The 13,848-nt window shown below is 40.9% G+C and overlaps 1 protein-coding gene and 1 long non-coding RNA gene across 2 annotated transcripts; both read left to right on the forward strand.

Annotated features, from left to right (window-relative positions):
* The first annotated feature begins 6,958 nt into the window (after window positions 1-6,958).
* Window positions 6,959-7,653, forward strand: LOC113048366 (uncharacterized). The gene is made up of 3 exons (XR_003276452.1): window positions 6,959-7,195; window positions 7,342-7,413; window positions 7,607-7,653. It is a non-coding gene; the product is annotated as an uncharacterized LOC113048366 (long non-coding RNA).
* Window positions 7,654-7,741: 88 nt separating this feature from the next.
* Window positions 7,742-11,741, forward strand: LOC113048360 (scavenger receptor cysteine-rich type 1 protein M130-like). The gene is made up of 10 exons (XM_026210148.1): window positions 7,742-7,921; window positions 8,044-8,247; window positions 8,346-8,429; window positions 8,979-9,038; window positions 9,217-9,273; window positions 9,391-9,459; window positions 9,586-9,648; window positions 9,780-9,842; window positions 11,320-11,382; window positions 11,528-11,741. The coding sequence occupies exons 1-10, from the start codon at window positions 7,810-7,812 to the stop codon at window positions 11,581-11,583; spliced, it is 831 nt and encodes a 276-aa protein (XP_026065933.1). The 5' UTR covers window positions 7,742-7,809; the 3' UTR covers window positions 11,584-11,741.
* The last annotated feature ends 2,107 nt before the right edge of the window (window positions 11,742-13,848 follow it).

A 13,848-nucleotide genomic window follows, 5' to 3' on the forward strand; every position in this document is an offset into this window, starting at 1 on the left:
TTTTTGACGCTCCTGTAAAAGCGGTAAGCGGATCCACCTCTTCCAAAAGAGATCAGAGATGTACTGGGTTTGTTTCCACCTTCTTCTTGCGTAAACATCCCTTTTGTTGAACAGTCCTGGTGGGAAAACTGGTTTTCCTTTAAGGAGGAGCAGATGATTTGGCGTCAAGGCTTCAAGATCGTTGGGATCATCTGACAGTCCTGTGATGGGGCGATCGTTGAGCATAGCTTCAGTTTCACAGAGCACGGTATGGAACCCTTCGTCATCCAAGGTTTGCTGACGGAGCACAGAGCACAAGATTTTCCTGATCATCCGTATCATACGCTCCCATGCGCCACCGTGATGTGATCCAGCTGGAGGGTTAAAGCTCCACTTGATTCCCTTCCTAGACAAGGCTCTATCAATTCGGTCATGATTCAAAGAGGCCAAGGCTTCTCGCAGCTCCCTTTCTGCACCCACAAAGTTGGTGCCATTGTCAGATCTCAAATGCGAGACTTGTCCTCTTCGACAGATGAACCGTCGCAAAGCATTGATGCATGAGTCGGTGTCAAGAGAATAGGCCACTTCCAGGTGCACAGCCCTGCTCGCCATGCAAGTGAATACTACTCCATATCTTTTCACGATGCTACGCCCTCTTTAACATCAACTGGCCCAAAGTAATCTACACCAACATTAGTAAATGGCGGTAAATCAGGAACCACTCTCTCTTCTGGCAAGTCTGCCATTTTTTGCTCACCCAGTTTTTCCACCATGGCGCTTACAAATGAGGCATCTTGATATGATCTTCCTTACTGCAGTAGGTCCACTTGTGATCCAGTATTTTCTCCTTGTAGCGGAAAGCAAATGATTTCTACCTGCATGTCCCAAGCCGAAAAATGGACATGACGAAGGATAAGATCGGAGATATGTTGGTCCTTTGACAAGATGAGGGGGTGTTTAATGTCCTCAGGGATTGCTGCCCTTTTCAGCCGTCCCCCAACTCGTAGAACTCCTCCTTCTAGAACCGGATCCAATTTGAGGATGCTGCTACTTCTTGGCACTTGTGCGTTGCCAGAGGTTAGTGCAGCAAATTCCGTAGGGAATCTCTCTTGCTGGCAAAAAGCGATTATGGAGGTCTCAGCCTCCAAGAGATTTCCAGAGACACCTTCTGATTCCCAAGCGATCTTGAGAAAGCTTGCATCTCCTTTTGTACATCCAACCTTGCTGCTCCAATAGCACTGGTGTTTGCTTGCTCCAACTCTTTTCTTTTTTCTTTCAATTTGAGCAGAGTTCCTTTCAGCTTAATGAGCCACACAACTGCAACTTTCAATCTTTGCCAATCAGAGAAATGGGTCATCAGTTGAGATGTGGCGTTGGTGTCAACAAGTATCGCATTGACCGTCAGACATCTCTTTACTTCTGGATCATCAGCAGTGATACTTGTATCCCCAGGAAATGTTGGCCACTTTTCTTCTGGTTCCCATAAGAATTCCGGGCCTTCTATCCATCTTTGCTTTACAAGATTTTCTGCCTTCAATCCATGTGAAGCATCGTCAGCAGGGTTCAGGGATGTTGGAAACATATCTCCACTGCTCAATTTCCGAGTTTTCCCTGATGGTGGTTACCCTGTTTGCCACAAAGGTTTGAAATCTTCGGTTCTCATTCTTTATATACTTAAGAACTGATGTGCTATCAGTCCAAAAGCAAGTCTTCTTAAGTGGAAACTGGAGCTCCGATTGAAGCATCTTGTCCACTCGTACTGCAACAACGGCAGCGGTGAGCTCTAAACGGGGAATGGTGACAGTCTTTAGGGGGGCCACTCGGGCTTTACCAAATAAGAAAGTAACATGAACCCTCTCATCCATGTTCTGCAACCTCAGATAAGTAGCCGTACCATAGCCGTTCTCGCTCGCATCGGCGAAGTGATGCAATTGGGCACTGATAGTCCTCCCAAATCCTGCAGGCTTCACACATCTGTGGACTTTGAAATATGCCACCTTTTCAAGATCTATCAGTCATTTGTTCCACTTCTGCTGAAAAGCTGGAGGTATTGGATCATCCCAATCACACTTCGTCCTGCATAACCCCTGCAACAACAGCTTGGCAGGGAGTACTACGGGTGCGAGGAACCCCAATGGATCATAGACAGAACTGATGATGGATAACATGCCTCGTTTTGTTGCCGGCTTCTCCTTGACTTTCAGCTTGAATTTGAAAGTATCCGTCTCGATACACCACTGCAAACCCAAAGCTCTGTCCAACGGCAGCTTATCCCTGTCCAGATCAAGCTCATACAGGTTCTTGGACTTGAGATCCGCTGGAAGGCTTTGCAGTACTTTTCGACTATTACTAATCCATTGAGTGAGGGTAAACCCTCCTCTGCCGCAAATGGTTATAAGGTTTTTAACCATGGTGACTGCATCTTCTTCAGAGGGTAAACTCTTCAGTAAATCATCCATATAGAAGTTTCGGTTGACCGTTTCAATCACTTCTGTTGGAAAGTTGAACTGATTGTCTTACGCAGTTTTTCTAAGAGCAAGGCAGGCAACACTGGGTGATGAAACCGCTCCAAATAAATGGACAGTCATGCGATGCTCTACAAGACCTTGCTCCAGGTTACCTTGTGGCCACCATAAAAATCTTAAGTAGTCCCTGTGTTTCTCTGCCACCTTAACCTGGTGGAACATAGCTTTTATATCCGCCATTATGGCCACCTGTTCCTGTCTAAACCTCATAAGAACTCCAACCAATGAGCTGGTGAGGTTTGGTCCTTGCAAGAGCTGATTGTTGAGCGAGATCCCTTTGTACTCTGCTCCACAGTCAAACACCACTCGTAACTTTCCTTTCCGTGGATGGTACACGCCGTGGTGCGGGATATACCACACCTTCCCTGTTGGCGTTTCCAACTGATGCTTCGGCACTTCTTCAGCATAGCCATTGCTAATGACATCAGCAAGAAAGTTGTTGTACTCTTCATGAAAGCCTGCGTCTTTCTGAAGTCTTCTTTTTAGACCACGAACACGTTGCATGGCAACACCAAGGTTGTTTGGCATCGAAACATCTTTCCCTTTGAAAGGCATTTGAAATGTGTAGTGTCCGTTTTGAAGTTGAGCAGAGCTTTCCATTATCTTCACAAACTTCTTTTCTTCCCTTGACATTTCTTCCTGTTCTGCAGAAGCTTGCTCATTGAAATCATAGATGTACTGGTTATTTAACAGTTCTTCGATTCTGTCAATGGCAATTCTGTTGGCACAAACTGAAGGGTGGTCACTTACACAGTCGCTACATCCCCGTAACGGACCATTTATCACCCATCCCAATAGGGTTCTGATCGCGTAGGGTCCTTCCCCTTCTCAACTGTTAATCACCTCCCAAGGCTCCATCAACTTGGAGGCGTTTGTGCCAATTAACAGGTCAACATCAGCATTTATATGGGGAATTTTTACATCCTCTAAATAAGGCCATTTTCTCAGCTCCCTTTCACTGATTATGTTTGCTGTGGAGACAGGCATCTCTTTCTGGGTACACACTTTGGGAAGTGGATAGAAGCACTCACCAAAAAATCCAGAAATTTCCAAGCCATCAACAATGGAACTTTCTACTGCGTTATTATGGCCCAAGGTGCGAATATGAATCTTGCATTTGCGTCCTTCCATGTTTAACTTGTCAATGAGCTTCCTGGTGCAGAAAGTTCCTGTACTCCCTGGGTCCAGAAAAGCATAGGTTTCAATAACCTTGTTTCCCTTTAAGCACTTTACCTTAACAGGCAAAATGGGAAGAATTCCATTGCAGTGGCCAACCCCTGTAAGACAACAAGCAGAGGATGCTGTATAGCTGTCAGAAGTATTTGACTGCTCAGTAACTTTCTGCTCACCATCTTTCTGAACCTTTTGAATAAACCTTTCCTTCTCTCCTATGTGCAAAACACTGGGGTGCGTTCGGTTGCACTTGTTGCAAATGATGCGCCTGTCGCAATTCTTACTCAAGTGTCCTGTACACAAACAACTAAAACACAAACCTTTCTCCTTTAGGTAGTCCAGTTTCTCCCTGTGTGTCTTTCTTCCTAGTTTAAAACATTGTTCCAAAACATGATTACCAGCAGCACAATACAGACAGGAAATAGAATCAGTCTTGGTAAAAGATGTCACTTTGTTCTGAGCCTTTTCCTTCTTGTTACTATCTGGTTTGCTGTATCCATCTTCAATTACCACCTGTGTTGCAAAGCTGTTTCTTCCCAGCTGAGGTTTCACCTGTGACTTACTTACTTTTATAGCTCCTTTGATAAAAGGTGAAGTGTCCTGTATGTCACCAAAGACGGGATCTGAAGTGATTCTGACCTGGCGCTCAATGTACTCCACAATGTCTGAAAACCGTGCTCTTCGACCAGTTTTCTCCAGTATCTCACATGCCTTTGCTCTCCACTTGTCTCTGAGTTTATACGGAAGCTTCTGACTCAGACTCTTAATGTTTGCTGGCATGTTAAGCTCTTCCAAGTACTGAAGATCATCCATAGCATTGGAACACTCACGCAGGAAAAGTCCATAAGCTTTGAGCGCTTTGGGGTCCTCAGCTTTGATACTTGGCCATCCTATGACCTTCTCCATGTAGGCCTCGGTTATCTTAAACTCATTTCCAAAGTGCTCCTTTAGCAATTTTTTAGCAACAGCAAATCCTTTATCTGCAGTCATATGAAGGCAGCTGCGCACAATATCCCTTGGTTGTCCCCTAGTAAATTGCTCAAGATAGTATAAACAGTCTCCTTTACAGCTGGTGTTTGCTTCCACGCAATGTTCAAATGCTTTTATAAATGTGTTGAACCTTAGAGGATCTCCATCATAAATTGGAATTTCTCGGCTCGGCAGCAAATGTAACGTTTGCATTTTAACAAGGAGAGCTGTTATGTCATTCTGTTGTTGCAGCAAATTGAGGAGACCTGCTGTCTGATATTGGTCTTGCAGGGGTTGAAATACTTGTTGGTCTAGAGTGGGCTGAAAGCTTTGACTGAAAGCTGTCTTTGATTGTAACCGAGAAGGTTGAGAGCCTTGAATGACAGTTGGCTTTTGCAAGATAATTGGCGTGGCTGATGGTGAAGCATTGCTTTGTAGTGGTAGAGATACATGTTGCTGTGATTGCAGAGGAACAAATATTGAGGCCTGTGGATTTAGAGAGGTGGGCAGGAGCTCAGATCTAGCCCCCTCTCCAATATAGGAAGCCATTCCAGCAGATCGCCTTGAATGGACGCTGCTACCACTCTGTAGCACTTCTAGCTTAGCAGAAGTGGCAGCTATCTCAATGTCCAGCTCAAGCTGCTCCTTTTTTTCTCCTCAAGATGAGCTCCTGCTCCTCCAATGCATGCTTATCCTTTAAGGCAGCAGCTCGAGCCAAGAGTGCGGCCTGTTCCGCCTTTGCCATGCGTCTGGCTGAAGAAGTGGAAGATCTGCTACTGGAGGATCTGCTACTTGAGCCATGGTGCCTTGACTGCACATTTGAAATGCTGTCTTGAGGTTGAATCTGATCATCCTCTTCTTCATTCCTTCCACCAGCAGCACTCCTTCCATTGCTGCCATCAACCTCATTTCCATTTACAACATTGGCATCAACAGTTTGAATTTCAATTTGACCCAGCAAATCATCATGATCATCATCCACTTTAGTAATTGAACAAGCTTTAGTGTCATACAACCATTGTTTTGTACCCACAAAAAAATCATTAAAATTCAACATTTTAGCTTGGTACCATATTTCATGTTTGTTTGCTTCATCAGTAGGCAATAAACCCAGTAAAGATGTATGTACATGATTTATCTCGTCACACAACTTATTGAACATGTTAAATTCATTTTCAACCTCACTTACATGCTCTTTATCTTCCATCAGTTTAGCAATAGATGTTTTTGCGTTCGACAGTTTACTAAATTTAGACTTTCTTTCCTTTTCTAAAGCGCTTATTTTTTCCAACAAAGCTTTGGGTGTTAATTTAACCACATGTTTTTCAGTTACAGATTTTACCCCTACATCCACACAAAGTTCAGTCTCAAGTCCAAGTTGACCTTTTTCCTTTTCGGCCATAATGACCACGCAAAAGTTGGCTTATTATTCAATAAGCCCGCAAATAGTTTTGTGTTGCACAACAACTCGTCTAGATGCGCAGTTATTTTTAGATGGTTGCGAGCTTGCTACCAATGCATTGGTTTATACGCGAATGTGTGCACACAAATTACCATGGCCATTCATAATATCAGCGCTGATCACCACATACCCCAATAGAGTGTTGGCCGGCTTTATGAATGATGTCCCGTTGTGATGATGCTGGTATTCCGGTGACCCTTTTCTCCTCCGGTACAGCTCCTTTTAGCAATCGGCAACTCCAAACATTTGCCCACCTCACATCCGTGATTTCCAAACGAACACCGTTAATCCACAATATAACAGGTTCTCACGAGTAACGATTATCCAAGCTGAAGCAGTTTTCGACCTATGTACTAAGTCCTAAACGAAGTCTAGTAACGTTACTGGTTGCTAATAAAACGGATTAAGTTTAGACGTGTGCCCTTGCGTCCTCACACGATACAAACGGAGAATTCAGTTTGTTACTATTATCTAGCAGATTTATTTTCCTCCGTATAGGCTACCATACAGCGGCAATATCTTGACTCATAATACATAACCAAAACAACAAACCGTATTCTTTCCTATCAAGGCAAGACACAAAAGCACAGTCGAAAACTGTTTGCTTCCCAAATCAGCAACACCTGTGTCTGCGTTTCCTCTGGGTTAAATGACATACCTGGCTGACCTAAGATCAGCTGGGCCACAAACACATCCAGCCCACTAGTGGCACAGGAATAAAACTACATACAATACCAAATGAATATGGCTCATACAATATTTTCTTTTCATTTTCATCTAGGGTATAAAGAGATCAGGTTAACTGAGGGCTGTGAAGGGAATGTGGAAGTTTTCTACAATGGATCCTGGGGTAATGTGTGCTGGAACCAGATGGACAGAGACACAGCGAGTCTGATCTGTCAAGAGCTGAACTGTGGAAGATCTGGTGTTTTGACTGCTTCTACAGCAAGAGTGAAATCAGCCCCTAACTGGCTGGATAAAGTTACATGTCGACCACACGACTCCAGTATATGGCAGTGTCCATCTTCAACGTGGGGACAGAATGACTGTAATAATAAGGATGAAGTGGCCAAAATTACTTGTTTAGGTGAGATGATATGGTATTTAAATTATTTAATATGGTCTCAGTAGTCATATTTCCTTAAATGCCACAGTTATGTGTTATGTAAAAAAAAAATTCTGCAAAATTAAACAGAGCAGGTGGGAAGAGTCTTTATAATTTTTTTATTTCAGTGGAGAAGACTAATGAGTCTCCTCTGAGTCATCTGACATGTTCATCATCTCCTCACAATAGACAGTGTTCTAGTAAGTTTTCTAATACATTTAATGTTTCTTATTGTAATCCTGTACTTGTCATATAAATAAATACATATATAAATGTTTGCATTAAAAATCAGTGTACTTAAATTTGCTCTTTAAAATCTATCTTCAGTTCTAGAGTGTATTTTATTGTAAATATTGTGCTGAAGCTATTTAGTGGTTGATCTGTGTGTTTTAGATCATGTTCCTCTCAGACTGACTGAAGGGGACGGCCGGTGCTCTGGGAGGCTGGAGGTGTATCATAACGCTGTGTGGGGCTCAGTCTGTGATGATCACTGGGACTTCAGCGATGCTCAGGTGGTCTGCAGGCAGCTGGGTTGTGGAGCAGCACTGAGGGCTGATGGGAATTCAGTCTTTGGTGCTGGTGAAGGTGTTGTGTGGATGAACAAAGTCGAGTGCAGAGGGAATGAGATTCACCTGTGGGACTGTCCTCTCTCCCTGAATAACCACACTGACTGCTCACGCAAAGAGCATGCTGGACTCACCTGTGCAGGTCACGGCAAAACACTGATAATAGCTGTGATAATATCCATTTTGACACCAATAAAGCATATAATATTTGTGAATTCAATACATTTGCATGATTTGAACTTATTTGAACAGTATTTTTTCCAGATCTGTCAGTGTCCACTACTCCTGCCCCAAGATCATCATTTTCTCCTCCAGTTTCTCCTTCAGTGCGCTCAACATCAGTCTCTCCTTCACAAACTCCTCCACCAGTGTCTCTCCCAGTGCCTGTGATTGTTCTGGGAGTTGTGCTCTTACTGCTCTTAGTGCCACTGCTTACACTGATTCAGCAGAACAGAGTGATGAGGAGAGGTAGGAGAGATCCAGAGACTGTCATATTGTGTCTTATTCAGTGTGTGATCAGTCATGTGTTGTGAACTGACAGCAGGTTTGTCTGTCTACACTCACAGCTCTCTCTAAGAGGAGACACAGGACGATGTCTGAGACCCTTTATGAGGAGATTCAGCACAGACACAATCACTTCACTCAGAGGGGTGAGACATGAGCCATCAATCTCATGTAATATCATTAATAAGAGTCTGTCAGACAGTTGATGTTCATCTATTATTAGTCCTGTTAAACCTCCTGCTTCAAACCACAGAATTCCTGACAGAAAACCACAGAGCTGCAGGTGCATGTTTGTGTGTGTGTGTGTGTGTATGTGTGTGTGTGTGTGTGTGTGATAGACAGAGAGAGAGACCGAGAGAGAGAGAGTGTGTGTGTGTGTGCCAGTCAGCGTCTCTTCCTGTGTGTATTTTTAGAGGATCATACGCAGGGTCTTGTATTTTTGTACGTGTACAGTAGATGCAGGTGTGTGTGTTTGTCTCTTCCTGTGTATATTTCTGGAAGGCAGTAAGGAATGGGTTAATGTGTGTTTGCTAGGCCTAAACACCATGGGATTTATGTCTTTAATTTCTTTATTACTTAATACAATTATTTTATTTTGTAAAGCACAGTGCTTTATAATCAAAAGGAAATGATGATTCAGTCTGTTAGTAATTAATGAACATGTTACTAATGGTTCTTCTTTGCTCCTTTAACAGGGAGTCTCATCTCAGAAGAACTGCATTCTGGGTATGAAGATGCTGATGAGCTTCTCTCAGGTTAGAGACCTGAGGCTTGGCCATTCCATAATCCACTCAAAAAAAACTTTAGAATGAATTCACCTAAATAAATAAATAATTGTAACTATTCATTCTAATATATATTTGATTATTGACTCAGTACTATTCGAACACTGCTGTTTACTTGTATATTAACAGTCTGCTCTCTTTTTTTTAGCAAAAGATTTCAATACTGCATATTATGATGATGTCACCAATGGCAGTGGCCTTAAAGGTCAGTGACCTTTTTAATTGATCACATGATTCATTACCAGATGTTTAATAAATAATCAGTCTCATGAACTGCACATATTTTGACTTTTGTATCCAAACATATTGTGTGTTGATGCAGAAGAGATGATGAAGGAAATCACACCGGCATACTATGATGATGTCATCACTGATGGACTGAAACCAAATCGTGAGACAGGTGTCATTCTCTTATTCTACAACAGCATATAATATACTTTTAAATTAAAATATTACAGTATATGTAAGGTAGATATTTCAAATTTGTTCTGAATATAATGAATGTGTGAATTTGTAGAAGTCACCCCTGAGAGTTATGATGATGTCATGACAAGTGGACACAACTCTGATATCAAAAAAGGTGTTTTACCTAAACTTTTAAAAATAATATTCTTCTAAAATCAAATAATTACAAATAATATTTTAAATAACTGTGTTAATATTTATACATTTTTTGGCTCTTTTAATATTGACTCATATTTTTATGTTTAGTGGACACACCAGAGAATTATGATGATGTCATCATTAATAGACCGATCTCTGAGGGGGTAACAGGTGAGATGCACCAAACTATGTTTTGTTAGTTTTTTTTAATCACCTTTCCATGTTTACATCAGTATAGGGCTTAGTCGCCAAGTTGCATTCTGGGACGTGGCGGCCATGTTGCCAGCTTCGCGAATGTAAACATACAGCCAGTTGAACGAGAAGAGCAGAGTTGGGAGAAAGAAAAAAAGATGTCAAAATCGCGAAAAGGTTGTGGGATTTATAGGGATACGGTAAATAGGGATGCCAGGGACCGGTATGTGGACCGTCGGCTCTATTAACGGTTTGGATCCATATGAAATTCCCAACAAATAGTGGAGTACCGACGGAGACTTGTTGCCACACGTTTGCATTACAGATATCTTCGGCTACCTTGTTTGTTTTGTGAGCGCCTACACTTCAAAATAGTTCCGAAGCTACAAGTCAAGTCTCATGTACAGTTCACAAATGGATGGGTTCAGGAGCTGCAAATCATAGAAAAGGAACAGCTGCAAAACAGTATACAGTAATCCGGTAAGCTGCGCTCTAACGTTACCTAGCTGCTAGTTTAGTAACCATTAGTGCTAACAACCATTCACACATGGACTTTTAACAATGTGTTTCAAAAGTGTAGTTAGTAGCTGTCCACCCTCCCGTTTTTCCGGGGTTCTCGCATATTTGAGCTGTTTTCCTGCTGTCTTCCCGTTTTAGTATTTTCCTGTAAAATATCCCGTTAGCCCCTCCATCAGACCTGTCAAGTCTCTGTGTTGTTGTCCTGTTGCTACTCCTTGTCCTTCCAGCGAAACAGATGTTTTCAAAGCATCGTTTTGCTTACTTGAAAGCAACCTTAGCGTGATGTTGGGCTTTTTAAGATAGCGTGGTTGTTGTGAGAGCACGATTTCACGCCAATCTGTAACTAGTCACGTTAGACCTAGCTTCACAAATCGCTTAACGTTAGTTAATGCAGCAGTTTTATAGTAAAAATTTTTGCTGTCAGCAGAGGGATAGCAACAAAAAGATGAATGTTGAAATTTCCCGTATTTTGGATGAGTTACTCGAGAAATTTCCCTTATTTTCAATGTTGACTTAAGCTATATAAATTAATATTCAGATGTTATGGTCTCCGTAGTCGCGCCTCCATGCAGGAAAGCGGTGTAAAGTTAATCCATTCTCATTTTATTTTCCCCATGGCTATTATGTGTTGCGCTATTACACCCCGCAATACAGCAACGGTTGAAAATGGTTAAAATAGATTTTTAATTCATCAAATTTAGACACACGGATGAGAGGGAGTATGTCTAAACACTGCGCAGTAGTCCGAGTGGCAGTAAAGGAGGCATTCAACCTGGCGGCCACGCCAAGTAATGACGTCACGACGCCCAAGCCCTATTAGATGTTCATTCTTTGCCATCAAGTCACTTACAGAAAAAGCAATCCTTCAAATTAAATAGTGTTTTATAAATAAAAATGACATGTTTTTTTTTTTTATTTTATTTTTATTCTCGATCAGAGAGAGTTCAGGAGGAGTATGATGATGTGATGAGTGTCAGTGAAAATGTGAGAAACCTGTTTGGTAAGTTATAATAATCCTTTTTTCTCGTTATGTTAAAATCTTTATTTATATTTAATATTTTAAATAGTTTCAAATTTGTACACTTTTTAAATATTCTTCTTATTATATTATTTGACATGGTTTAAGATTTAGTTTTTAATTACAGATTATGATGATGTGGAGGAGGAGTCAAACAAAGAAGGGGGGCATTCGGCTCAGTGATCATCCACTGCCTCGATTCAACAAATCTGAACAAAGTTTGAGTGATATTGTTATTGATATGTCAAATCTCAGATTTTTATACCCCCCTCCCCTCATTTTTGTATTAAATTTTGTGAGATTTCGTTTATTTTGGCCTTGTTAATATCAATAAAAACCACCTGAGACAATTTGTGTGTGTGTATTCCAGTAAGACATTATACAAAAAAGCACAAGCAACACATTTGGAGACATTCTAAATATGAGCCCAAATTACCATCAGTGATTTAACATGCCTCAGCATCACCACAGCAAGTACTGGACTTTATAAATGGGGAAGAAAAAAAACTTATACAATAGACACACACACACACTCACTTAACAGAACAGCAATAATATATAATATACAATATAATAGAGCATAGCTGCCTTTTTTTGTCATCTATCATATATGTACACACGTTTTGCAGTCATAAATTAAACCACTGAATGTCCTGCTACTTTTTGGTACTTTTAAAATCCTAAAAACTTAGGCAAGGCAAATTTATTTATATAGCACATTTCTTACACAATGGTAATTCAAAGTGCTTTACATAAAAGAAAGTAAAATAATCATGAAGAAAAAATAACAAAAATAAAGCAAGCAATTTTAAAACTTTGAAAATTATTTAAAAATGTACTTATTTAAAATGAATTTAAAAACACTTAGAAACAGAAAATGATTTTACATAAATAATAATAATAATAATACAATGCAATCAGTTCGTTCAGCTAAACAGATTTTTTAAGTCTAGATTTCAACTGCGGGTGGCATAGTATCTAAAGGCAGACTCCCCTTATTTTGTGTGAACCCTTGGTATTTTTAACTGACTCGATCCTAGTGATCTGAGTGGTCTGTTAGGTTTATAATCAGTGAACACATCTGCAATATATTTCAGTCCTAGGTCATTTAATGACTAATATACAAGTAAAAGTACTTTAAAATCATTCCTAAATGTAACTGGAAGCAAGTGTAAGGACCTGAGGACTGGTGTGATATGCTCAGATTTTCTGGTTCTAGTCAGAATTCTGGCAGCAGCATTCTGGATGAGCTGCAGCTGTCTAATGGTCTTTTTGGGAAGGCTGATAATAGTCCACCCTGCTGGTGATAAAGGCATTAACAAGTTTCTCCAAGTCTTGTCTGGAAACAAAACATCTAATTATTGCAATGTTTTTTAAATGATAGTATTCTGATTTAGTTACTGCTTTGACATGACTACTGAAACTAAGGTCCGTCTCCAGAATCACACCAAGATTCCTTACTTGATTTTTAGTTGTTTGATCCCTAGAGTCAAGGTATGCATTCCCCTTGAAAACTTTATCTTTATTTCCAAAGGCAAGGACTTCAGTTTTTCCCTTGTTTAACTGAAGAAAGTTCTGGCACATCCATCTATTAATTTCATCAATGCATTGGCAGGGGGAGTCAATGGGGCTATAGACATTTGGAGATAAGGACTATAAGTCGCATTTATTTAGAACCAAGAACCAAGAGAAAACATTACCGTCTACAGCCACGAGAGGGTGCTCTATGCTGCTCAGTGGTAGACTGCAGGAGCAATGAGCAACATAGAGCGCCCTCTCGCAGCTGTAGACAGTAATATTTTTTCTTGGTTAATTTCTCTTGGTTCATGTCAAATTAATTTTGATAAATATGTCGCACCTGACTATAAGTCGCAGGACCAGCCAAACTATGAAAAAAAGTGTGACTTATAGTCCGGAAAATACGGTATCATTTATTATCTTAATGAGTCCGCTCTCTTTGCTGTGATGCAGTCGTAAACTGTGATTGTACAGTGTAATAATAAAACCTTCATATTCATCCGGAAGAAAGAGGCGGGAACTGGCGGACAATCAAAATGAAACTTTAATTACAAAAATAAACACAAAACAGCACATCAGCCCTTCACGGACGACTGATGCGCACAAATAAAAACCAAACATAAAATAAAGCCCATGCCTGGTCCTCTCTCGTCCTTCACTGTCGTCGCTCCAGTTTTATATCTTTCCATCTCCTTCGTGGGACTCGAGACCGGTGGGTCGAGCAGGTGTCGCTCATTTCCCAATCAATCCACTGGCCTCGTTCCCACGTCCCTCGGCCCGCCCCACTCGTCACATACAGGTATCCATTTGAGTTTAAATATTTGTTCAGTTGATTAAAAACTACCTTTACTATAATTTTGCCTATAAAAGGAAGATTAGATATTGGTCTATAATTGCTCAAAATGGTGTTATCAAGATTTCTCTTTTTTT

The sequence above is a fragment of the Carassius auratus genome, chromosome 29, assembly GCF_003368295.1.
Source record: "Carassius auratus strain Wakin chromosome 29, ASM336829v1, whole genome shotgun sequence".
NCBI lineage: Eukaryota > Metazoa > Chordata > Actinopteri > Cypriniformes > Cyprinidae > Carassius > Carassius auratus.

Bases quoted from the DNA above. Each gene is read 5' to 3' on its own strand.
- LOC113048360 (XM_026210148.1), top strand. From the start codon at position 7,810: ATGAACAAAGTCGAGTGCAGAGGGAATGAGATTCACCTGTGGGACTGT. The intron at 8,430-8,978 runs GTGAGACATGAG...CTCCTTTAACAG, and splicing joins CAATCACTTCACTCAGAGGG to GGAGTCTCATCTCAGAAGAA. The intron at 9,649-9,779 runs GTGTTTTACCTA...TTTTATGTTTAG, and splicing joins CAACTCTGATATCAAAAAAG to TGGACACACCAGAGAATTAT.